Source organism: Camelus bactrianus, chromosome 8 (assembly GCF_048773025.1).
Source record: "Camelus bactrianus isolate YW-2024 breed Bactrian camel chromosome 8, ASM4877302v1, whole genome shotgun sequence".
NCBI lineage: Eukaryota > Metazoa > Chordata > Mammalia > Artiodactyla > Camelidae > Camelus > Camelus bactrianus.
In genome coordinates this window covers 28,781,220-28,807,117 of record NC_133546.1, presented here as the reverse complement: position 1 = coordinate 28,807,117, position 25,898 = coordinate 28,781,220, and the positions used below count along the sequence as shown (strand labels likewise).

Sequence of the window (25,898 nt, the reverse complement as noted above, 5' to 3'; positions counted from 1 at the left end):
CACAAGGGCAAAAGTCCTGAAATTAACTCTTCAAAAAAAAAAAATTCACAAATAATCAAAACATAAGACTGTGATACACAATCAGCAAGAGCTTTGCCTCCCAAAAGTTTAGGCTAGCTCCACGACTCTGAGATGAGCAGCACACAAAAATAATCAAACAGAAGCCAAAACAAAACCACAGGAAACAAAGTCCATGGAACATCATGTTTCAGAGGTTATCCTGTTCTGCCCATGGTTTGGGTCACCTGGCAGGTCTGGTTTCAGAGAAAGTGGAAGAACCAAGCATCCATACCTTTTTGTGAGGCGAACATGATAACCACTACACTACAGAAACCTCCCAACATCCATACCTTTTTGAATTCATGCACTTTGCAGAGCGAAGTGGGACTGAACAACCGAAGAGGGACTAGGAAAAGTTCCAAAGCTTTCTGGTAGTTTCTTCCACCATGTAAGCACAATGTGCCTGTGTCTAATTACTCCTTTTCTTTATTTTGCCCCTTTTCTATGATGAGCAAACACAAATAGATGAAACACCAAGATAATAAATGCAGGGGGAAGTGGGGAGGGAGGGAAGGAGGGAAGGATGGAAAGCCAGGGAAAATAGTCAAAAGATGGGGTGACCAACCACCCTAGTCTGCCCAAGACTGTTTCAGTAACAGCACGAAAAGTCCCACACCCTGAGAAACCACTCAGCCCTGCGCAAACTCGAAATGTCACTCTAATCAAAGATACAAGAAAATGAAAAGAAAGACGAGTCTACAAGGAGAGGAAACGGCAAAAATAAGGCATTTTTGCCTCCCTGGACAGCTATGGGGCCCACTATCCAAAAAGCTGGTAAGAATTTTGTTCTCTTGTCTAAAAATTCCAGCTGTTCATGGCTCCCTACCTTTTCTGCTTCAGTCATTCACAGACTCTGAAGTAAATTAAGTACCCAGATCGCCTAGCAGAGATTTTTCTGCGGTGGTCATGACTCCTGGCACAGGTATCAAAAACCAGGCACAGGAGGGACCTGAAGCTGGTTAGAGTCGGACTCACAAGGTCACTTGGGGAGTCGACAGTGAGAGTGAACCGGGAGACTGAAGAGAGGGTAGACCAGGACTAAGAACAAAGCCAGACGCAAAGAGCACACAAAGTGGCCAAAGGAGTCGAGACTGCAAACACTTCTGAGGGCTGAAAAGATGGTTCCGCTCGTTCTTCACTCCTGAACCCTGACTCCAGGACATCTAAGAACAGTGTGTCTATCTATGTGTCTCGGGGGCCAGAGATAAGGTGATGCGTTAAACTAATTATCCACTGCCAACGTCAGGTAGACAAAGCAACAGGAATAGGACTCCCCTGAGTAAATTTTACATAAAAAGAGAACGTTACAGCAGTTTCTCTTTCTTTTCTCCAGAGATAAAGGTCAGGGTTGCCTCTGTGACTGACACAGGCAAACATGGTGAGGGAATATTTAAGAATATGAGTCTAGAATCTCCTGATCAGTAAAGGAGTTCCTAAGCCATGTACAAAATAAACAGTCATGATTTTACAAAAATATTGTTAGTCTCCTTAACTTCCTATTTGATATAAATGCAAAACAGAGCTGATCATTCTACCACTATCTTATTCTAATTTACATTCCTATGAACTTTTATAAAGATAGAAATAGATAGATCTGGGGGCAGGGTATAGCTCAGTGGTAGAGCACGTGCTTAGCACTCATAAGGTCCTGGGTTCAATCCCCAGTACCTTCATTAAAAAATAAAAATGAAGAAAAAAAAAGAAAGAAAAGAAAAGAAATAGATGTAAAGATTAACTTAATAACGTCAAAGTACGATGATTTAATACTCACTTCGCAGCTGTTTCTTTATTTCTTTTGCAGGATCTAGCCAGTTCTGCAGGGGGAGAAAAAAAGGTTAATTAACCCATAAGAAATAGTCCAGAATCCAAAATGGAACAGTTCATGGTTCACACACTTAAGTGTAAACATATTTTAATAAAGTTCTATGTGAAGTTATCTTTCACCTACCAGCATTCCACTGGGCTGTTTTTGATCTGTTTTCTTAGATGTAAAATCAAGCACCTACCCAAATGATGAGCTATAATATATCCACACAGTCTTTATTCTAGAACTGCCAGCAAACAGCCCCTGTGGACACTGACACGAGAGCTCAGTCAAGGAAAATAATTGGCTCTTATTCATGAAGGATAAAACGTGAATTGGAAACTATTGGTTAAAAAAATATATATCCCCCCACCAAGCACAATGATCTCAGTTCCTAGAGCCAGCTTCTCCTTAAACTTTCTTTTTCCGTGCAACTGTACAATGCAACAGAGAAGCACTGTCAGACTGGAGCCAATGTCTTCCTTCCTGGTCTTCATGTAACATCCTTTTTAAACTTCATTCCAAGTTGAAAGTCACAATCATAAGGAACTCTCTTTCACTTTCCCTTTATTTCTAAACTTTGACAAAGTTTAAAAAAATTCTAGGAAATCACTATAATCTCTGAAAGCAAAAAAGACCAAATTTGAACTACTAGGTTCAAACCATCTGAAGACATTATGTATGTCTTTCAAAGCTACTGGCAAAAGATGCACCCAAAAAACATATATATATATGTGTGTATATATATATATACACACACACACAAAACATATATATAATATGTATAATATTTTATATTATCTATATATAATATGTATAATATTTTATATTATATATATATTATATATATATATATATATATATATATATATATATATATATATATATATAGGGGGGGCTTTTTAATACTTCTCCTACTTCATCCTCAAGTCATTATTAAATGTTACCTTATCTTCACTAACAGGAGAACAAGTACATTTCTGAGACACATTAAACTGATTCAAATAACTGGGTTTACAGTAAATAAGTTTCATTCATTCTAAAAGTATCCCAAATAATGTATTATAACATCTGTGACTGAAGAGAATTTTATCCAGATATATAAAGCAAACAATTAAAATGTTTATTATTATGTAGAAAATTACAGCCCACTGTCTTAACGATATGTTGAACGGGTACAACAGAACATTAACTCACACTATTAAGAAGTAATAACAAGAAGATGCTTTGAAAGCAAAGCTGCACAGATCCCCATGGGTCTTACTACGCCATTCATGGCTTATACTCAGGGCAGCAAGGATCCAAGGTGTGCATGGCTCTGTTCTAACACTGGTTGTATTCAACAGTCTCCACAAAGAGCTACCAGAGCCTGGTCTAGTTTCCTAGCACTGGTGTCCCAGCTGCGTGGCCCACTGATGTGAAGGGCCAGTGGGACCCTCTAACGGTACCTCCAGTGCATGTTAGGGAGCGGCTCTAATTTTCCCCTGAGAAGAGAGCCTGGCATTCAGCTGTCCTGCCCTGCAGCTGCTGTCCCACGCAACAGCTGGCTCACAAATGGCGGGCTATAATGAGGCACAAGAATGAGAAAAACACATCATTCAGTCTGCAGCCCAGACGGGGGTACGGCTGGGGGAGAGGGAAGGAGGCTCAGAAGTGTTGTGGTCTTTCATCCAAGGAACTAACGAACACAGCAAGAAAAACTGAATCAGAGACAACTCGTGCTAAACTGAAAAGAAAAGGGAAAAAAACCCTCAGAACATGAGCACAAAGAAGAGATGGATGCTACCCACTCCCCAGTTACACTGTGTGACAGCCAAGGAAAGACCTCTCTGTTCTTGAAGATGGTGGAAGCAACACCATCTTCTGAGATCCCAAGGAAGAGCCCTGCGTCCCAGCTATTGGGCACCCTCTACTCTCACCTGAAGCACCAAACCCTTGTAAAAGCTGCCACACAGCACAGAGTGTGAATCCAGCTCAACAGACCCGGGAGTGTGAGTGACCAGTTTCTGTGCACCTGCAGCCAAACTCAGACTCACTGCCATTCCCGGGCCACTTTCCACAACACTGCCAGGCACAATATGAAGACGGAAGTGGCTTCTTTTCTTTATTTCAGTCCACATCCAAAGACCAAGTGCGCAGAATTTACCCGATGTAATCAAACAGCAGAGGAGACTCCTTCTGGCCGCCTACCTGGTTGGCCCTTTGTTAACCGTTCGCTAACCATGCTCCCTTCCACACTGTGAACTCCATTCCCACCAAGAAGTGAAAAAGTCTTTGCAAGGGCAGAAGAGACTGTATTCATTGTATCCTTCATAGGACTTGGCGGTTTTAGGCAAACAGTTTAAGTACTAAATTAATATGTTGGCTGGTGTCTGCTCATTACTTGCCTCCCCCCTCGCCATGCCATGGTCATCTTAAAAGACCACACTTCATACTATTTTTCTTAGATTTATTTTTATTTAAGTAAGTAGCTCCAATGAGTTCTTAGATCATGAGTGGGATATAATTTTACTGCATAGGGTCATAAATTCATAAGTAGAAACCAAATGGAAAAAAATTTTTAAAGAAATACAAGTCAAATACCTGCATTTTCAATTACAAATAAATAATAGAATCCTGCAAAACAACATTCAAAACAAAAAACAACAACAACAAAATAGAAACACTATTTCAAAAAGATACATGTACCACAATGTTCATAGCAGTAGTATTTACAACTATCAAGATATGGAAGCAACTTAAGTGTCTATCAACATATGAACAGATAAAGAAAATGTGGGGCGCAAACACACATACACAACAGAATACTACTCAGCCACAGAAAGGAAATTTTGCCATTTGCAGCAACATGGATGAACCTGGAGGGCATTATACTAAGTGAAAGGAATCAGACAGAAAGACAAATACTATATGATATCACTTATATGTGGAGTCTAAAAAATACATCAAACTAGTGAATATAACAAAAAAGAAGCAAACTCACAGATACAGAGAACTAGTGGTTATCCGTGGGGAGTCGGAGGTACAAACTACTGGGTGCAAGGTAGGCTCGAGGATGCATTGTACAACACGGGGGAATATAGCCATTATTTTGTAATAACTGTAAATGGAAAGTAACCTTTAAAAATTGTATACAAATTTTTAGAAGTTAAAAAAATTGACATAAAACTCTTCAAACAGATAAATAATAAAAATAAATTTCTTGGTTTCTATACTTGAGTGCTGGGTGGATCAAGAAGCATATGCAAAAAAGACGGAAAAAGACCTCAGAGAATGACGTGAATGCACACACACACAAACACCATGACAGATTATGGTGCACCATTCTCATTTTTAAAAGATTTGGCAGCCCCATACATAGATTTCAGAATCAGAAATACATAGAGTCAAACTCTAGTCTTCCACCAAAGCTGTAACCTTGGGCTCATTCCCGCAACTGTAAGATGCGGATCACATCATCTGCCTCGTGGGGTTGTTCTTTTCAACCATTCATTCAAATGCTTCCTGAAGAGTAAGCACACATGCAAAGGACTTTATCCAGTGCCTTTAACATCAGAGGGGTGTTCGGCCTATCACCTTTCACTATATATCCCTTCTTCACCTAATTTTTTATTTCTGAAGGTGATGTGTTACATATATTAGAAATTAATATTTATATGATTATTTCTACCCACAAAAAGTTAATAAATCAGACTCTGGGTTTGAGAAATACAGTCACTGTAATCATGGGCCAGACGGGATAAAAAGTCAGACCCCTTTTCCTTAGAGAAAACTGTCCAATTACGTCCATCAGCCCTTTCTACAAAGCAATCCTTCTGTAGTGAAGACTCTTCCAGGGAATGAAGACAAGACAAAAAAGGAACAATCCCTTCTCCTGAAAATAATTACCAGTATGACTAGTCCCAGTGCTCCTATGCACATGTTAAGGGGAGACCTAGCTAAGCTTTTCTAAACTCTGCCAGATGATAAGACTCTGTCCGGCAAATTTGTTAAAAAGACAGATTTACCCACTGCCCACCGGAAACATGCTGAAACATTTTTCAAGGAAGGGACCTAAGAATCTCTATTTTAAGCGACAACTTCAGGTTATTCAAGGATTTTCTCAATGTTTCCCAAACTTTAAGGTATAATTAATAAAGCAAAGCTAAAAAGAGCTAAAATTAATGCTGGATTTCAATAAAATTTATCTTGGCTGAATAGCACTAAAAGTAAAGCACTTTGCCAGCTACTTAAGGGCAGGGACATTCATACACTCAATTCGGAACCTTTTCCTCTTCACCTTCCTATCCCCACTATGTACCCAAAGTACAAGCTCAGTAAAATATGTCTTCTGCATGAACATCCAGGTAAATAAGAAATTAATAAAAGTTACCAGGAACCCTATCACAGGTCTCCAACAAAATTAAAACTAAAATGTGGTCCTAGAAAGTCAGTGTTAGTAAATCATCTTAGAACATGAACTCAAGAGTCTATGAATCATTTGGGGTTGGGGGAAGTTAGATCTTCATCTTCACTAACCTCTAGCTGAAATTTAGCATTGCCATCAATTATGAATGTAGGAGGAAACAAGCCTGGCTCGTATCAGCAGTACCTTGAGCTCTGCCACTCACGGGAATCAAAACCATTTCCAGAGCACATTACAGTAGTTGCAGATCTTGAAACTTCATTAATGCGAATCAACATTTTGAAATCACAGTAGGGATTAGACACTGATGATGACCTCATCCCAATTTTTCGAATTAATATGTTGAACATGTTATTTATTGGCTCTCTTTGTAGGCCTGCATACTTTACTGTAACCATACATATAAAATACTGTTCTAAGAAGCAGCCCATAGAATTTACCAGACTGTTGAAGGAATCCATGGCACAAAAAAAAGTTTAAAAAAAATACAAAACAAAAACCTGCCTTGGAAGGTTACGGAAATTTTTTTAACTAAGCAACAAATAGCTGTACACATCTCTTTCTTTCACACTTAAGTCTTCCTGTTAGTTAATTAGAGAAGCTCCTTAATCCTACTCTGTCCACAACAGATCTGAGGGTGGAACAGTCTTTGTTAACGCCAAGTCTTCTGGCATTTTCCTGTAACATTTTCAACGCTGGTTCTCAGAAAAAGTGTTAAAATTAAAATGATACTCAATTATCTTCTAGGAACACTGTATAGCACAGGGAAATATATACATGATCTTGTGGTAGCTCACAGTGAAAAATAATGTGACAATGAATATATGTATGTTCATGTATAACTGAAAAATTGTGCTCTACACTGGAAATTGATACAACATTATAAACTGACTATAATTCAATTAAAAAAATTATCTTCTAGGAACAGAAACAGCTAGGAAAACATAAAAGCTTTATTATAAATCACTATATCCATAGGATGCTGGTGTTAGAAAAAAGCCTCAGTGACTATATGATCCAAACATCCATGCAGACTGCGAACAGCCTCGCTCCCACCTAAGTGGCTCTGAGTACTGAACACATCTGCCACCATGAGCCACTTAGGTTATTAGGGCCTCCTTCTCCCTTGGCTTTTGTGACACTTCAAATTCCTATAATTCTCTCTGCCACTCAAAAGAATATTTATCTCCTAGATCAGCACTTCTCAAGCCTTAAAAGTTTACATGAAAAAGCAGATTATAAGTCAATAAATCTAGGGTGAGGACTTGAAACTACTCATTGCTACAAGCTTCTCGGTGGTGCCCATGCTACTGAGCCCTGGACTGCCCTTTGAGTAGTCAAGCCCTAGACTTTTTTTAATCTAGAAATTCCTATCTTTTCCTGAAAGCCAAATATAGAGAGACGTTTTTGAAGTCCTTTAACTAGCTTGTCAGGTAGACACCTGGACTCCACTGGCTAAAAATTCTAATTGTTGACAGCCTCCTGCAGAAAGCCCCAGTAGGTCACTGCTTTCGCATCTAAATGTTTCTCTGAATTCCTCCCCGTCACACTAAACAACTGTATCAAAAAAATGTCAAGACCCGGTCTTTTTGGGCCACCGAAGTGCTAACCTCTTGCACCTGACAAAGATGGGCAACCAGGCCCATCAACCAGCAGCATCCCGTCAGCGGTCCAAACCTGCAGCTGCCTGCCTCGGGCCACTGACCGACCATATTAATCCAGAAAACAACTCAAGATACATTCACAGAATCTTCTAGTTCCCTCCCTCCCCCAAAATATCTATCTCACCTAGTTCTCCTTCAGGCTTTATGCTAAGATCCCAGCATTAAAGTTTTTCAAAATGCTTAGCCATGCCTTCCTCACTCATGTTTGGTGCTTGTCAGCTTCGCCAGGTGAAATTAAATTTACCCAATGCACACTGTATCACCCAATGTTAAAAGAGTAATTCTAACATCTGCCTTTTCCCTTAAGAATGTATAGCACTGAAGCAGATCCCCTTTATTATTCCTCTGCCTAAATTAAGCCTACCAGAACACTAACATAATGCTGGTGGTAGCAGAAATGTTACAGGCCTCCCGTATTACAGTGAAACTTTCACTATGCATCTGGGAGAACGTGATTCCAGCTCCTGTCTGTGATATTATAAAATGTAACTGGATTGAATATAAGAATTTTATTAAATAGTTTATATACGAAAAAAAGTTTACTATTGGAGTTTTAAGTTCTACTTTTTGGGGGAGGAAATGGTCTGGCTATCAGAGAAATGCGTTAATCAATCCTCATTAAGTTAGCTGTGGATATCAACTACACTTCAAACAAGCTCCTCTTTCAATATGGCTTGAAGCAAAATGACATAAAATCCCTGGGCCAGGTGCCAAACTCTATTAACATCAAAAATTCAAGGCAACAGCTTCCTTTTAAAGACAGTCCAAAACCCTTAATGATGGTTCCATTTGGACAAGAACACAAGAACTATACGGACTTGGAATTCCGTGTATAAAAGAGTAACACATTGCCTGATTCCATATTTTTATGAGACTGACGCGCTGCCCACTGCGCTGAGGGGACTTGATTCCATATTTTTAATGAAATTTTCCATAGTAAAGTTTACATGAGTTCTCTACAGACATTAAAAAGTTCTAACATTAATAATGAGATTTTCACACTCAAGAGTGAAGTGAAAGGCTTCCAATCGTGGGAGAGATAGCGTTGCACGAAAATAAAAATTAGACTCCGTCTCCATGGAAAATTTTTATACAAATAACCATGGCTTTACCTCACTTTCATATTGTACTATGCTGAAATGATAAGTGACTAAAACTTCTATAAATACAGATAATATTCAGCATGAAAAAGAAAGTCGTTTCAATTCCTATATCCTATAGCAGCCTATTATCGAAACTGCATGTGCTGAGTTGGTACAACAGTAATAATTTTCTGTGGAAAAAATAGAATATGATACAAATCTATACTGGAAAAATAAGAGTTCTTCTGCCTAGGTGTCTTGAAGACTGGGTTTTGACTACAAGAGCAAGAAGGAATAGAAAGTTATACAACACAGAAGTTAGGAAGGCAAATCAGATTATCTATGAATAATTAAATATATTGCCAATTACATATGAGCATTCACTTTCTGAAAGTAAATATTTCAGAAAGGACACCTCACTGTTTATCCTCCCAATGTTCTATAATTAAAACTTATGTAACAAAGTGTGTGCCTAATTTTGTGGGCATTTTCATCTCAAATTTTGTAAGAGAAACTACAAAGTAAAATAAGGAATTATGAGTTCCTTGTCTAGCATTAGCATTTTTTTGTCAACAGGAGTTCTATGGTGAACCCCCTCTCAACTTTACCTTAACATTCTTGGCCTTAATGACCTTAACCCCTCCTTGACCTCAGCCATCCCTTTTCATGGCTGAACACTCAGTCTTGTCACCATACAGACTTCTCCACCTCATTAGACCTCATCGTTCCATTCTCAGACGCAACCACTTCCTCTCAAAAGTCTTCTACCTGCTGATTCCCAGTCCACCTGCCCTTCCACTTCAACCTGACTTTCATCCCTTTGCCCCAGTCATTTTCTCCCAGCCTATTAGCCCATTTCAGCACTTCAGTTATATTCCTTCCTGTGAATAATAGGCTTGATTATCAGGATCTCCAGTTTTCAGTCTTTTGTCCTCTCACTGTACACAACCACTGTGAATTTAGTCAACTCCCCTTTAATATCTCGTTTCCCCACTATTATACCCAGGCTGCAGATAGCAATTAGAGAAAAACACACACCAATGTATTTGGCTGCCATCACAATGTCATGGTCTGCAATCTTTGCTGGACTGTCAGCCATCCACATCCTCGTCTTCAGTAGTCTGCCTCTCAGAGTCTCCACTGCTGCCCTGGTCACCCTTAGCAAATGATTTTACCCTCTATTTCACAGAGATTTTAGGCTGCATTTTAGTTCAGATTCATTTACATCTGCACCACTCCTTATCCTGCTGCTTGCAGACACAGGGGATATGGGCACCCTCTTTATTCAAGGCTTATCCTCTTGACTATGGAAACTTCCATCATCATCACTTTCCTTGCTCTTTAACCTCACCCTTTCTTTGGGCTGTCTCAGAGCCAAAGTCAAAATTACCTCCATCCCAGCAAATCTGTCAACCCCAAAACCCTCAGTAAACTCCCTGCACTGTCATGTATAATGGCCACCAGTCACAAGAGGCTATTTAAATTTAGATTTTTATAATTAAATAAAATTTAATTTCATTTCCTCAGTCACACCAGCCATATTTCAAGTGCGCAATAGCTGTATGTGGCCAGTAGCTGCCGTACTAGACAGAGCAGGTCTAGAACATCTCATCTTCATGAAAAGTACTGTATTCGCTAGTATCCCTCTCCCATCTGTCTTCTCTGTATAGTCAGGCTTATTTAAATAACAGTTTACACCTGCTCTCAAATTCTTCAGTGTTAACCTTCCCCAGCCCTCACTCACCCCGATGCACAAGCATCATCTAGCCAACAGCTACCAGCATTTCCAACTTAGCAAAATGAAAATGAGATTCCACCTCTGACCCCTAACCCCAAACTGCTGCTCCCTCTCCAAAGTTCCTCTGTAAAAGTCTCCAACAAGTCACCCAGCTACCCAAGTCTGAAACTTGGGACCTATCCTCCACCCCTCCGTTGCCCTCAAACTCGGAGACGATCGGTCACAAAGTCTGGTGGACACCACCTACTCAGCGTCTCTGTCTCTTGTTTTCACTCCTAATGTCACTGCCCCAGGTTCTACCACCTCTGGACTAGACCTTCTTGCCTCCAGTCTCAGTTCCCAATCTCTCTCTACACCACAAACATCTTATTTTGTCTGAAATAAAAATCTTACCATGTCACTTTCTATTTAACATCCTTCACAACAGACTAAAAAGCTAGATTCCTTTGCACAAGACACACAAAAAAATGACCTGTGCCTAACTTTCCCATCATCTCCATCAGCCCTCCCCACAAAGCTGCCCCAAATAAATCTATGACATAAGTTAAAACACTGTCCTTACTGAGAAAATACAGCTTCAATACAAGTCCCCAATTCTTCCTTCCAACTTGCCACCTGCTCAGAGGCCCCTCCCGTTGAAAGGCTCTGACGCCGCCACCTCCTCCAGCCCTGTCAAACAACTTGAAATGCCTCACGCCACCAGGATCAATCACACTGGACTCAATACCTTTTTTCTGTGCACTGTCCCTTCCCTGCCCACAGCCAGAATGCTGGTCACAGTTCTCCATTTCTACTATAGAATGTCAATATTAAACTGCTAAGATCATTTCCAACATTTACAGAACTGCCTTTTTATAACATTGTGAAATATTCATACCATAATTAGGTAGTAAGACTTAAAGAGTCTCCTCTCTAGTCACTAATCAATGTTCAGCTAGCATTTAGGACAGGGAATGCCAAGTTCTACCCCTGAACTGAGTTACATTACTGGAAGCCTATATACTCGGATAATATTAGCCTGACTGCTATAATCTGAATGTCTGTGTCCCCCTCAAATTCAAATGTTGAAATCCTAATGCCCAATGTGATAGATTAGCAGGCAGGGCCCCTGGAACAATTAGGTCATGAGGGTGGAGCTTTCACGATTGGGGTTAGTGCCCTTGTAAGAGAGGATTCAGAGAACCCTCTCCCACCTCCACCACGTGAGGACACAGCAAGAAGGCACTGTCTGTGAACAAGGAAGCAGGCGCTCACCAGGGACCATCTGCCAGTGCTCTGATCTGGGACTTCCCAGCCTCCAGAAATGTGAGAAATGAATTTCTGCTGTTTATAAGCCACCCAGTCTCTGATACTTGGTTATAGCAGCCCAAAAGGACTAAGACACTGACCAAAAAGTTCACAATCTATTTTCTGTCCCAAGATATCTGAGGGGTATGACACATCCGACCCAGTAACACAGCCCCAACACCCTTCAATCCTGTATGTAAACAGTAATGGCAGTACTTTTAAACTAGGGAAGACTGATGGCATGCCCAGTGAGCCTAAGTGTCAGGATGAGTGTGAGTGAGTGAGTGAGTGAGTGAGTGTGTGTGTGTGTGTGTGTGTGTGAACAGCGGGGATAAGAGAGAGAGAAATAAAAATTCTGAGTTGGAAATTCATCTCCCGGATGTTCTGACAGGAAGGAAAAAGTCCGTTTTGAAAAGCACCAGCATGGACTCACAGAATCACCATCAGCAGTCAGGTCACCCCTTAAATTTACTGACACCATTACAGAAACATCAACTGGAAAGCCAATCATGAGAACACCCCTCATACATACACGAAGTCTTGCAGGGTGACTTCGAGAATTTAAGACGAAAAAGTCCTCTAAGGCAAGATTATATTCTTCTACTTTTCCAGTCGTGACCACTATAAAATACTGAACCCTTTTTACCTTGACTGATGGAAACTTTAGAATGACTGCATTTTCTATTTTTTTCTTCCTACTTTGCCTGGTTTTGAATCTTATCTTCAATATTTACTGCCTAGGCGGCCTTAGGTGAATTATTAACTTCTCTATGCCTCAACTTTATCCATCTATAAAGTGTGGTTGATACTACCTACCTTTTAGGGTTATTCTGAGAACCATATGAGACAATACATGTGAAATGCTTCAAACAGTGCTTGCTGCGTTGCAGGAATTTCAGAATGATTAGCTATTAAGTCATGTCTGTTTTATTTGGAATTTTTTTAAATGGTAAAAGCCGCCTCAGACTCTTTTAAATAAGTATACCTGACTACAAGCCTCAATATTAAATATGACATTCCCATCAGGAAGTAATACCATCCCACTGCACTCCGTATTGCTCAGATAGATTCCACCTGGGGTACCTGTTCTATGCTAGCCATCATTTTTTAAGGCATAGCCAAAATTAAATCTACTGATTTATTTGTTCTCCCAAAAGTAGTTATCTGACCTAAAACTCAACAACCTGACACTGCACTTGTGATGTCCCCAGCCATCATCCCCACATAGGCCTCCCCTCTTCTCCATCCCTCTAGAAACTCAAGGCCTTATTCTTGGAGCTTGTCATCTCTCACACCCCATCAATAATCAGACTGATTCTATCTCCTTCCTAAACGTCTCCTAAATCATTTGCAGGTCTACTTTCACTCCCAGAACCTCAGCTAAGGCTCCTTTTGTGCTCTGGGTGAGCAATCCTGCTCAAGTTCCCTCTCGTCCCAGTCCCTCTCTCAAAGTGACCTTTTTAAAGGCAAGACTGATCGTCTTATGTCACTGCTTCAGCCCATCAATGACTTACAATTTTTCTTAGGATAAAGAAGAGCTCCCAAGCCTTGATATATAGCCTAGATGGCCCTGCATGATCTGAACCCTATCAATACCCAGTCTCCCCCAACTAACCACAGCAGACTTCTTTCCAATTTTCAAGCAGTCAACTACTCTTGCCCCAGGGCCCTTCACTCAAAGCCCACTCACACTTCAGGTCTCTGCTTAAGCAACATTCTCTCCTAAGAGGTCTTTCCCATTAATAACCTGAATCTTCCCTGCAGAGTAGCAATCAAAATCTGCTAACTGTGTATTTCACTTTATTCTGTCTTCTCAGCAAGAACCTAAGCAGGGACATCCACGAAGGCAGGGTCTATGTCTTAATCTTCACTGCTGGAGTCGCAGCAGTACGCTGGTTTTCTCACAAATAGTATTTTTAAATTGTGGTTTTAAACAAAACAAAACAAAACAAAAAAAAAAACACGTAACTTAAAATTTACCATCTTAATTTTTAGTGTACAGTTCAGCAGCACTAACTATATTCACACTGTTGTGCAAGAGATTCTAGAACTTTTCATCTTGCAAAACAAACTCTATACCCACTGAACAACTCCCCCATTCTTCCCTCCCCCCCCCCAGTCCCCAGTAACCACAGAACAGGGCAAGGAACACCTTCACCCCACACAACCACCAATGTGCTCAGGAAGGCAAATCTCTCTGTCTCAAACCTCCAGACGAGTACACATGGGATCTCCTAATATTCCTTCCAATATGCCTCCCTCCCTGCTTTTCAGGCAATTTAATTCCTATAATACAGGTGCACTCAAGAGCTAAAAATTCAACATAAAAATTTTAAGCTCTTTTTTTTTTAACTGAAGTACAGTCAATTTACAATGTTGTGTCAGTCTCTGGTGTATAGCATGGTAATTCAGTTATATACATGCACACACATATATTATACATATATATTCTTTTTCATTCAACATAAAAATTTTAAAACCAGTTCTTTCAGTTTCTAATCATTAACATAGGATAAGACATTCCATTCTGTCTGCTTGTAAGAGGAAAAGCAGACACACACACAGTAGCAAAAAGTTATACATGAAACCACAAGTCTTTAATCTTTACCAAGTTTCTACAATGAACATAAAATATGTAATAAAAACATAAGTTATTCTAAAGTTAAATTTTACACTGGTTAAAAGAAAAACACTGTACTTTCCTAAGATGATATAAACAAACTTAAAATAATATCACTTACTTTCTGCTCAGGGATTTCCTGAAACGAAAGTCCAAAGTAGTCCTTCTCCAAGAGATTGAGATGTTCACACACTTTGTCAAATAACACTTGTCCCTTAGCACGTTTCTGAGGAAAGAGAAATAATATATTTACTTTTCAAGAACTACAGAGTCCCTGAGTACTGTAAATAAAGAGCATCATATTAGGAAACATTATTTAGCATAAATTAATATGAAATATTTATTTTCCAATACTCTTTTATAACAATATCAAAAAGTGGTAACTTTTTCACTTTAGACTCCCCCCGACACAAAGCATAAATTCTAAAATGAAAGCATGCTCAGCCAGATGCTCTATGCTTTACTGCTACTCCATGTAAATACTTTAAAAACTAAAAAAAGTAAAATGCCAAGACATGGAAATAACCTAAACATCCATTGACAGATGACTGGACAAAGAAGTTATGGTATATTTACACAATGGAATACTACTCAGCCATAAAAAATAAAATAATGCCATTTACAGCAACATGGATGGACCTGGAGTATTTCATTCTAAGTGAAGTAAGCCAGAAAGAGAAAGAAAAATACCATACGATATCACTTATATGTGGAATCAAAAAAAAAAAAAAAAAAAAGAGGTGGCAGGGAGAAGATAAATGAACTTATTTACAAAGCAGAAACAGACTCACAGACATAGAAAACAAACCTATGGCTACTGGGGAGGAAGAGAGTGGGAAAGGATAAGTTGAGAGTTTGAGATTTGCAGATACTTTATTAGATAAACAGCAAGTTCATACTGTATAGCACAGGGAACTATATTCAAAACCTTGTAGTAACTTATGAAAGAGAATATGAAAATGAATATATGTATGTTCCTATATGACTGAAGCATTATACTGTGCACCAGAAATTGACACAATGTTGTAAACTGACTATACTTCAATAAAAATACATATTTAAAAATAAATAAATAAAGTAAAATGCTAAGAGTTCATTTATTTGTTTTTAGAATAGTCAAAAATATGTCCAAACTGCCTCCCTCAGTTCCTTGAGGTCACATCTACAAGATGTACACTCCCCAGGAAAATCATTTAGCTCTACTCCTCAATGTCTTCCCAAAGGATTGATCTAGTCAGCACTTAAGTTTGATTTTTGTTCTGAGATATTTGTAGAATAGAAATTTTTTTCAATACGAGCTACACTTTTTCTCAAGAACAGTACGGCATCCACTCTTAAAACAAATCTTAAAAATAGAAGGTAATAGAACTGAGACAGTAAATTAGCTGCTTCTACGGCACTAACATTTTTGCTGTGCTTTGTTGTGTTTTTCCATTTAAGGAGCTGCTATCAACAGAGATATAAAAGCCTGCGACAGCTGTAGAAGAAAAGCTCATTGCTTAATCAATGGCAAAACATAAAGTGGTGACTCGTTTCCAATTACGATGCACATCCCTGGGAATGCCCAACTGCAAGGTCCCGTCAGACACATGCCTCCTTCCCCTGCATGGACATGAGCAAGCCCTGGACAGCGAGTGAGAAATGAACATGCCAGTAGACTTTTTATCATCAAGATGAATGTCCTCACACTACTGAGATGTGTACTACTTAGTTCATCCAGTATGTGCAAATAAACACTTACCACACAAACATCTTTAAAAATGGAGTAATGTATAAAAGACATTCAATTTCAAATCAGCACAACTCTGGTAAGGAATTTCAAAAGAGTGTCTTCACAAAAACTCGATTAAAGTGTGTGATTCTCTCCTCTAACCTTTGCTTCCTCCTCTGTGGGAGCAGAGGTAAGAAATCCATGCTTTGAAAAATTTGTGAAGGAGAATCTGGAACTTTTATTATCAAACCTTTTATAGTAACATTTCTCTTAAAAAAATGAATTACATTAAATAGTAGAGGAAAAAAGGAGAAAACCACAGAGATTACATGGTTTCTACATTACAAGCAGTGTGCTATCCACATCACTACAGATTCAAAAAATTGCTAAGTACATGTAAAAATTACTAAGTACACGTGAAACAGGTATGTCTACATATTTAAAGTACATACAGGGGGAGGGTATAACTCAGTGGTAGAGTGAATGCCTAACATGCACAAGGTCCTGGGTTCAATCTCCAGTACCTCCATTAAGCAAACAGATGAATAAACCTAATTACATCCTCCCCCAAAAGAGATTAAATAATAAATAAATAAAAATTTAAAAAATAATAATAAAGTACATACAAATCCAGTGTAGTAAATGAGAGTATTGGGCTCCAGATTCCAAATATCAAAGTTCCAAACACATTTCCATTATTTATAATCTACGTGACCAGGGATACGACATTTAACTTCTATTTGCCTTAATTTGCACATCTGTGAAATGGGGATAACAGAACCTACCACAAAGGGTGTGGGAAGTACTAAATGAGTTGTAATACATAATGAGAGCTTAGAACAGCGTGGGGCACGTAGTAACAGCTTAATCAATATTGGCTCTTATAAGCTGGAGAGTTTTATAACATGAAAAATAACTCATTTCACTTACATGAAATTTTGCATTAAACTTTTTAAATGAAAGGTTCTGAATTTCATTATCTAATCTGTATGTAACTATTAACCTATGTAATTAAGACTCTGAATTTGGAGGTATTTTAAATTAACCTGATGAGAAGGTGGCTCATATCATGACAGTTACTTTCTTAAATGTGCAGTTAAATCTACTGTCTATTCTTTATAGGAGCCCCAAGTAGATATGAGGAGATTTGGCTGCAGAAAACGGCAAAGAATATTATAAAGGTAATGAATGATCTAAGATAGAGTTTGCTTTCTCTGTCATTCTTTTGAACAACATTATGCACTCTTGAATCTCCAGTGAGTAGAAGACTGCCCGGTAAAATAGGTGCTTGTTGAGTCAACTGAAAATGCAAAATTACAGTGTACTATATGCAACACACTCATTTTAAATGAGGTGATACTTAACCCACACAAAATCATTTTAAACGAGGTGATAGCAGCTGACCATATAGCTACAATTTCAGCACCTACTTTGTCATCAGGGAGTGCCCTTATCTGAGACAACAAAGTGAGAGAACTACCATAGCTCCTGCCAGATCTACCTGCTCACCATCCGCCACGCATCTATAATGTGGTATAAATGAGTCGCAGAAGATACTTTATTTACCATAAAAGCCAAGAATACCTTCTTATTCAGAAAGACATTAAGAACTCAATGGAAGCTTATATAAGAAGTTGACCTTTAATCAGATATGGTTCCTGAACAAACTGACCACTTCTTGGAAAACCTGGACTAAATGACAACTGCTTTCAAATAAGCTAACGGCTGAAACTGATCACCTATAGAAATTGTGGAGAAATATGACTGTCAAAGGAGACTCATGCTATTTTATTTGGTTAAAATGCTATTTGAAATTAGGGTAAAAAGAACAGTTACGACAATTGATGTCTATAAATACATACTTCACTTCAAAGAGAAAAAAACACATTCCAACACTGGCTTACAGTCAATTTTTATTAATAAATCATACTTTCTCACTCATTTCCATTACAAAAATAGAAACATGCTCTCATAGACAGAATTCCCCTAAAAGAGTAAGAGAAAAACATCCACAAAGCTCACCACCACAATTTGGTGGGGAGTCCGCATGGGGGCTGGAGTCAGACCCAGTCCCTCCCTCATTCCACATTTTGTGAGCACTTTACTATTACTGGATGACTGTGACAATGGACAAGCCACTTAGTCTCCTTAACTATAAGATGAGATCACAGCTCTCTCACAGCTCCCTGTGAGGGTCAAATTAGCCCAGTAAGAGAGTGTATGTCAAAGTGCCAAACCAAGTGCCTCACTCAATCACAGCAGAATTCTATTCCCCACTGTCTTTCATTAGACCACATCTAACAAACACCAAAATATCTTCTAGATGCTCAGATTGCTTCTCTACTGTTCTCTTCTTCCCTCTCCAGGAAACAGGTATTTTAAACGCTTGATAAGATCTTAACCACACACATACATTACTTAAGCTTCCATTCAGCATCTCCACCCTCAATGAACTCAAAGACTGGCTGAAAGACAAAAACGCAACAATACTACGAGGTCTGTGCTGAAAGATGCACATACAAAGTGCTACGGGAACACCAAGAACAGAATGAGCAACAGCATCTGAGAAACAGCATAGCTTCACCAAGACTGTCGCACCTGAAATGACTCTTACACAAGGGAATGATTTTAAGGCAGAGAGACAGCATAATCAAAAAACTTATTTTTCACTTTGGATGTTTATAAAGTCTGACGGAGCCCGTTTCTATTCAGAAGACACTGGAGGTTACAGAAAGATGAAAACAGAAATGACAATGTAGTGGTTAACATTGCTAGTTATACTGCCCCACTCTCAGATGACTACAAGGGCATATATTGATCCTGAATCTCATATGTATCAGTTCCTATGTTAAGACATTGGGAAAACAATAAGAAATAAGACATATTCAGTCTCAGGAACTTTACATTTGAATGGCAGACACAGAAAATAAAAGAAGCCTACCTCCTTCAAAAAAAAAAAAAAAAGTCCTATGACTCTAACTCTCCAGACTTAGCTAAGTACCTGGTCCAACTGATCCAAAGAACACTGATCAGTAACCTATGAAATACAAGAACTCTACCCAAAGACAATGTCTCACTCTGCAGATAGATTACCAGATACAATCACATCTTCACTCAGGGAGCTTAAATACAAGATAGATACACACATAAACACACACGCACACACACACACAGTAGACTGTGTGAACACAGAAGGAGAGACAGTGAGAAGACAGTATGCAGATATGCAGATGCCAAGGGTAGCAGGAGGCAGACCTGTATTTGCCAAAGTATGTTTCATTGTCCCCACTGGTCCCAGGAGATGCCTCACATGTACACCCACATGCCCAAAAAGGGAGCAGAGTGGGGCAAGGAAAATTCTGCTTAATGTAGATAACTACTGAGTATCAAAACTCCTATTTGCATGTAAGATACCCTAAGAAATTCTATGATTAAAAAAAAAACTTGTTCACCATCATTCAATCTGATGTTTCCCGAAATCATTTGGCTAAATAAACGACTATCTTTTTTAACACAACACTTACTTATTTCACAGCAGAATTACTGATCTACAGACCATACCTCAAGAAACGAGGGAAAGAAAAATTGCCATGATGTGGCCCTTCAAGCACATTTGGAGACTGGTATTAACATTATCTTTTTGACTTCAAAGTGACCAAAAAGAGAATTCAGTTTAAAATGCTCCCAGATTGGACAGACCCAGCTGTTTGGCTGAAGCAAACGATTCCCACAGATAAAATCCCAATAAATATGATCAACAAGATTAAAAACGCATAAGGAAATCACTTACTATTACTGAGCACTAGACATGGTATCAGAATCAGATAGTAAAGATATTCAGAGACTCCAGATGGTGGAGTTATCAAGTACAGAACATAAAATTAGTATGTTTTTATATATTTAAAGAAATACATGAATATTTTTAAATATCAAGAAAAAAGTAACTATCAAAAAGTGGATTCTGAAAACAACCAATTAGAACATCTAGACATAATGCTATACTAATTAAATTATAATCCAAAATGGACAGTGTCTGATACAGTTGGAGAGAAAACCAGTGAAGTGGAAGACAAAGCTGAAAAACTATCCAGAATGCAGCACAGGCAGACGAAAACTTGGAAAGAACTTCACAGGCATGTAAGATAGAAGAGGGGTCTACATGTACCTCCCCAGAATTCTAGATGAAGACAACAGAGAGAATAAGGGAGAGGTAATATTAAAAGACATAACAGCTGATAAATACTAAAACTCTCAAATTAAACAAACTCAATGAATCTCTAGCCAGATTAAATAAAATCCATTAACCTACAATCACTTTACTAGGCTCTAACATTCAAACAATTTTGACATGCATTATTTAAAAATAACAGATATTACAAAGCCATCAAGACAAGAGGGAAAGAAACATGAGCTAGAAAACAAGGAGTGAAAAAGAAAGTTATAACGAAAAACCCAGAAAAGTTACTCTTAAAAAAAACCTAAAACTGATCTGCCTTGGAAGAAAATTCAAAAAGGCAAAAAAAAGAGGCATATTTCTTCCTATCTCATAAAGAAAACATATCAGATTATCAGTAGACATATTAAATGCTCCAAGTTATTACCTTTTGTAAGCATGAATCTGTAATCAAGCTTGCTTGAGTATGACCCCCATGGCTCACAACTTCTTTTTCGCCTTCAGGCTGTTCACAACTCTCTCCATAAATGATTTTCATCATTTGGGGGCGAGGAACCAAGACACAACTCATAATCGTAGCACATAAAAATGCTGGGGGGGGGGGTGTAGCTCAAGTGGTAGAGCACATGCTTAGCATGCATAAGGTCCTGGGTTCAATCCCCAGTACCTCCCCTAAAAATAAATAAATAAACTTAAAAAAAAAAAGTGTGGGGGCATGCAAGTTGAAACTGTTCTTTCCCCTCCCAGAGTCTGGAAGGGATCACCTTTCGTGAGCATCACCAATCCTTGACAATCAGGAATAAAGGTCCCATAACAGAATGGTGTGACATGGACCTGAACGCCAGGCAAGTTAACTTAACTTCGCTGTGCCTCAGCTTCCTCTCTTTAAAATAAAAATATCCACCTCATGACAGTGATAAGAGAATTAAATGAGGTATATTTAAAGTACTTAACAAAATGTTTGACACATTCCATGAATTCATTAAAAGGCAGCTGAAAGCACAGGGTTGCTTCTGGGTTGCTCTAAAATAATCACTGCTTTTTAATACACTTATTAAGAGCTTCCACAGTTATTTCATCCAATCTCATTTTACAAATGAGAAAACTGAGGTTGAAGAGAGTTTAACGGGTCTAACTTTTCAGTCTGATTTCCTGAATTTCTTTTAAAGAACTGAATTCTTATTTGTGATATCCATAAACATTAGTACTCCCCACTTCTACCCAGGATGGTAATTTTCTCCTATTATCATTGTTGTGATTTTTTTATAAACAACTCGAATTCTAGTGCATGAAAAGACTACAGACACACATGTGTTAACGAAGCAGAATACACAGATATTTTGCTTCACAGCGTGCACCAAAGATACCAGTACGTGCAGTCCACTAGTTGTCAGAACTATTGGCAGGTATTGCCTGTCCCAGATAAAAAGGACTACTGACTTGCCAAGACATATTCTAAATTTCTTTACTACCTTGATTTATTTCCAGCTGTTGAAACACTACCTCCAGACAAATCTCCGAATTTCCCTTCTCTATGAAACCTATTCCAATCTCCCAATATTCATCTTTCTCCTTCAAGCACTTTATTTCACACTAATGGTACTTACTCTTAGATTCTACTTCTTTTGATATTTATTATTTCTGAAGACTGGATTCTTTCAGCAAAAGTATGTCTTACCTCAATGTCTCCTTCAGCAGCACGTCACTGAGTACTTAGCTCACTAGTAGGCCAAAAGATACGCTGGATGGAATGGCCTGGTGCTATTATGCCAGCCAAAGAGTTAGCAGAGCTGAGTCTAGAAATCAGGTCTCCTGGCTCTCAGACTGATGCAATCTCCTGGCTCCAGCTCATGGACTACCAACCCATAGATATTCAAGGAACTCAACCACACACACACTGCCAACTAGATTCAAGGAGAAGAACAACCACAGGCTTACATTTTATTTTCACAATTCTACATTGTACTCAGACTCTTCCTTAGTAATTAGAGCATTTCCAAATATTTAAGAACCAGAGGAATGACGTCAGCAGAAAAGTCCACCTGTCCCTGTCTCCGAAGAGCCGGCCATGCCCCACCTTTACGCTAAAGAGGGTGGTGGGGTTTTGCAGTCTTTGCACATTCCTTCACTAAGACATCAGTCTCTGTCATTTCTTCTTACTATCTGAAGCATGCCTTTGCTTTATATCCCTTCTTACTCTAGAATCTTTATAAGTACAAACTGTGTTCATCTCTATTCTGATAATGTAGCACCAGTTTAATTAAACAGCAGCTAATAAACTTGCCAAGTACACTTCGAAAAGAAATCTTCCTTTCTACATTAAATGCCAACAAGCTTTACAATCTAATTTTCTCCGTCTGCCTCTCCCTAGCCCCACTGACACCATGAAAAACAATATAAAATCAATGGGTTGAAAATTTAAACAAAGAAAGTCCTATGGTCTCCTTCCCAGGTATCAGATTTTTTTTTCCTTTAAAAAGAGTGCATAACACGAGAGATATTCAAAGGAGAGAGACAAAACAAGACAATATAGATGGGTTTAAAATATTTATTAGTCAAGGATTGGGAGACTAGCTTTAGGGAACTGTCTTTCGGAGGGGGCGGAGGGTGGGCAAAGCAATCTATAAGGAAACCCCGCCGAAGAAAGGCAGGCTGGAATCTGAGATGCAAAGTCCTTTTCCGTGCCTGTGCTGTTATTTGCGGCATTCATTACTGAGGCCAAAACATGACATTTCTGGAGGCCTCTCAACTTGCAGGAATCTGTGCAACTGCTTACCCGGCGGATTGCAGTGGACGCCACACACCACTGGCGGTTTATAAAGCACCATCGCTGTCTCCGTGTAGGCCCCTCCACACTGCAGTTATTGTGCGCCGAGGAGATGGTGCTGGGAAGCGCACAATGCAATCCATACATCACAGCCCCGGAGCTATGTATTCTGCACCCGCACTAAACTACACTATGCAAGTATAAAAGGCCAAGGGAAGAAAGGTATGCACAGGGCAAACATGACAACTGAGACACTGTCACGGGGTGGGGGTGGGGGCTGGAGGAAATCAAAACCATACAGAAGGGGAAAGACAGTGTCTTAAATAGTCTCGGACCATCATTTATCACATCATTCTTTCCCTACCAATCTGAATGACACACCTCTGTCCCAAAAGATCATTGAAATATGGGCGAAAAAAAAAAAAAAAAGAGGAAACCACATCCAATGATTGTTGTGTCAAAAATATAATTCCAGAAGTAAATGAGTCATTTATAGTAAAAGAGGATTTTTTTAAGTAAAGTTCCCCTGATCAATTATGAAGTCTGAAAAAGGTTTTCCAATTGCTTAAAAAAGAATGATTTGTGTGTATTATATATAAAATATATAAACATATAAATTAGATATAAAGATATATATACACATACACACACATCTATCGTTTTTATTTTGAGTAGTTGAAAAATTTTTCAAACTTAATTTTCATTAATGACCAGGAAAAATTTGTATATATGTCTATCAACAGATAGACATGCATTATCAAAATTACATAAGCATGTAGGTTTCTTATAAGTCACTACAAAGAATGGTAAGAAGAAATCTTTCTTGTATAATATTCCTTCAAGACTTGCCTCCAAAAGGGGAGGGAGAAAAAGAAAAATCCTCTCACAGTTCATTAAAGTCTCTATTTCTTTCCATACACAGGATTCAGGGAATTATGAATGAACATGGGGGAAATTTTGCAGTGTTGTTGACATGAATGACATAAAATACTATTCAATGTAGTCTGAGGTACTAGAAATAAAAATCAAAAGGCTGTTACAAAACACACACATAAGACCAGAACATACTACATAACACCCTCCAGTAACTGTATCCTCCAATGATGTTAGCTGGAAGCATACAGGTTCACCTTTAATAAAATCACATGCATATATATCTTACTAACTCCTTAAGGGCAGAGGAGCTTGCCTTTCTTCTCGAAGTAAGACCCTATTTCATGAGCTCAGTGCTTCCAAGTCCACTCAAGTCTCAATGCAGTAATGAGATGGAATACTTTTCTACCCCAGTCTGCTGGGTTTTAAAATGTTTCAGAATTCTTAGCTGAGCACACAATTCATCTCATATGCAACCAGGTAAGTTGAGATCGCAAACAAGATAGAAAAATATGTTTCATTTTATGGTATATGGAAAATGGCAAATAAATGCTAATTTTTAGTTTTAATAGATACAACATCAAACTTTTAATCGTTCGTCCATAGCCACATCCTACATTTCTAAGGTGGGTATAGAAAACAAACCACAGGTTTTCATCCATTTTCCGGACACAAGAATCAGCTAGTAACCAGGAGATGCCCTCTTGGAGGACTTCGATCTCCAACTGCAGAACAGATCTGCTAACAGCGATTACAGAAACCAAACAAGCTGGCTCCAGGGTAATCTGAAAGCCAACCTCCGGAATGGAGCTTCAGAAAACCTCACAAAACCTCCGGAGTAATGGATCTTGAAGCTTGTTACGCAAACCATTATTTGTTGATGAAACCTAAATATCCACACACAAATTTTACACAAGAAATTATACTTACGTTTTGGCTTTAACTAAATGATAAGGAATAATAAGCACCCCTGTTAGTTCTAATACATGTCAGCTGCTCAGCTGTTCATAAAATGTAATCCCTTAAATGCCTTCCTCTGGTAATAAAAGTTTAATGGAATGGTATTGCAGTATATGATAGCCAAAAAGCCTGCGATTTCTCATATGCAAAATCTAACTCTATGTCTATTTCTAGTGATTATTAGTTTAAGTAAATAAATTGATCTTCAGCGTTATTTTCTTAATCCAACTGGCTATGGCCTATGTCTCTCTTCTGACTCTCCAATAAGAGGATTAAGTCTTTGGACAGTAGACATTAGTTTATTCATAATTTCAATATAAAGTACATTGTTCTTAAATTTTGTTTTTCTTCTTGCTTATAAAATTACTAACTAAAGTTTAATTTTTGAATCAAAGCAAGTTCTTTAAACTACAAAGTCAACCTGATTATTTAAATGGTATATGTTTATATTATGAGCCTTTCAAGTTGCAAAGTTATTGATAAAATATAAGAACAAGATACTGGGAATTCAGCCAAGGCAAAGGACTTGAGCATTTTCATCAAATGTTCAAGAATAATGGTAAAATCCTGAGGAAAAAAATACCCAATCTCAGGAGTTTATAATGATGATGATAATTACAGCTAATACTTATCAAACCCTTACTTTATGCTGGGCTTTGCTCAAAGCAAAAATATATCCAGATAAATTCAGCCAGACACTTAATAAGATTATCTGCAGTCTTAATCAAGGGTCTCAACTCCACTCACTTTCTT

General features: G+C 38.5%; 1 protein-coding gene across 11 annotated transcripts in view; it reads right to left on the bottom strand.

The window, feature by feature from the left end:
* The window catches only part of EPB41L2 (erythrocyte membrane protein band 4.1 like 2), a 196,091-nt gene that overhangs the window by 64,937 nt on the left and 105,256 nt on the right, over nucleotides 1–25,898 (bottom strand). For all 11 annotated transcript variants that reach the window (XM_074368369.1, XM_074368372.1, XM_074368373.1 and 8 more), the window contains 2 exons: nucleotides 14,782–14,886; nucleotides 1,832–1,874 (listed from right to left, as the gene is read on the bottom strand). In XM_074368369.1, the coding sequence (XP_074224470.1) occupies nucleotides 1,832–1,874; nucleotides 14,782–14,886 (148 nt within the window). The remainder of the gene's footprint in view (nucleotides 1–1,831; nucleotides 1,875–14,781; nucleotides 14,887–25,898) is intronic.